This window comes from Entamoeba dispar, genomic scaffold, assembly GCF_000209125.1.
Source record: "Entamoeba dispar SAW760 scf_1105229463665 genomic scaffold, whole genome shotgun sequence".
Lineage (NCBI taxonomy): Eukaryota > Evosea > Mastigamoebida > Endamoebidae > Entamoeba > Entamoeba dispar.
Window position 1 is genome coordinate 1 of NW_001855806.1, and position 1,235 is coordinate 1,235.

General features: G+C 19.2%; 1 protein-coding gene across 1 annotated transcript, besides 4 other annotated features; it reads left to right on the forward strand.

Moving 5' to 3' along the window:
* Window positions 1-8: 8 nt before the first annotated feature.
* Window positions 9-1,223, forward strand: EDI_001300 (uncharacterized protein; the record flags this gene model as incomplete). The annotated part of the gene is made up of 1 exon (XM_001741268.1): window positions 9-1,223. One exon carries the CDS (start codon window positions 9-11, stop codon window positions 1,221-1,223), a length of 1,215 nt encoding a protein of 404 aa, XP_001741320.1.
* Window positions 386-549: a microsatellite.
* Window positions 712-746: a sequence feature (AT_rich).
* Window positions 826-903: a sequence feature (AT_rich).
* Window positions 1,142-1,179: a sequence feature (AT_rich).
* Window positions 1,224-1,235: the final 12 nt, after the last annotated feature.

Below are 1,235 nucleotides of genomic sequence, written 5' to 3' on the forward strand. Positions count from 1 at the left end.
TTTCTGAGATGAGATGTATAGAAATACCAGAAAGTGTTGTATTCAATAACAAAGAAAATGAATATGAAAAGAAGAGTCTTTGTATTTGTTGTATTAATGAAGAAATGAAAAACAAAGGAATTCATATTAACAACTATAACATTGAAAGAATTGGAATAATTGCAATGAATGAAATTATGTATGGAAGAGAAAGAATTGATAGTATTCAAATTAGAAAAGTGAATAATAAACAAAAGACAATCAAAGAAGTGATTGAAGAAGAAGAGATGAAACAAGAAAAATGTCAAATTGAAATAGGTATAGGAGGAACAAATAATGAGATGATAAGTTTTGATGAACATGAAATAAAACAATACAAAGAAGAAAAGTATATTATATTTATTAAAAAGATAGAAGGAATTAAAAAAATTAAACAAGGAAGAATTGAAATTGAAAGTGAAGGAATTATAGAAATGAACAAAGAAGAAATGAAAAAGATTAAAACAATAATAGAAACAAAAGAAATTATGATAATGTTTAAAACAAAAAAACAAAATAAAAAAATAAATATTTTGTTTAATAATAAAGGAGAAGAATATAAAGGAGTTATTAATTTATCAACAATAAGTTGTAATAAAGAAGAAAGAATAATAATTGGATATAAAAAAGAAAGAAATATTAGTATAATATATCTTGTTATAGGAAATTGTACACAAAAAGTTAATTGTTTTGAAATATTTAAATATAATGAAAATGAATTAAATAAACTTTCTAATTGTCAATATAAATATAATGGATATGAAATTATATTGTTTTTTCTTAAACAAATACTGATAAGAAATGATGTAATAAATATAAATAAATTAACATTTATTATATCAAAATTATCATCTATTTCTTTTTTATTAACTCAAAAAATTATTTCTCAAGTGATTTCAACAATTATACAAAAGAATGAATTGAAAACAGATCTTTTTATACAAATTATTACTAAATATATAGAAAATATCAAAACAATTTCTGATTTTAATATAAATCCAGAACCTTATATTATAGGAATTGGATTTTTCATTAATATGATTTCACTTGTATTAGAACAAGATGATATAAAGAAATATTGTCAATCAAATATTCATCAAATATTAATTCATCTTATCAATACATTTATTATTTTTAAAGATTATTTGTATAAATATTATTGTTTTAGAAATGTAAGTTTATCATTTGGGAGATTAATTAATTAAAATAACACTATA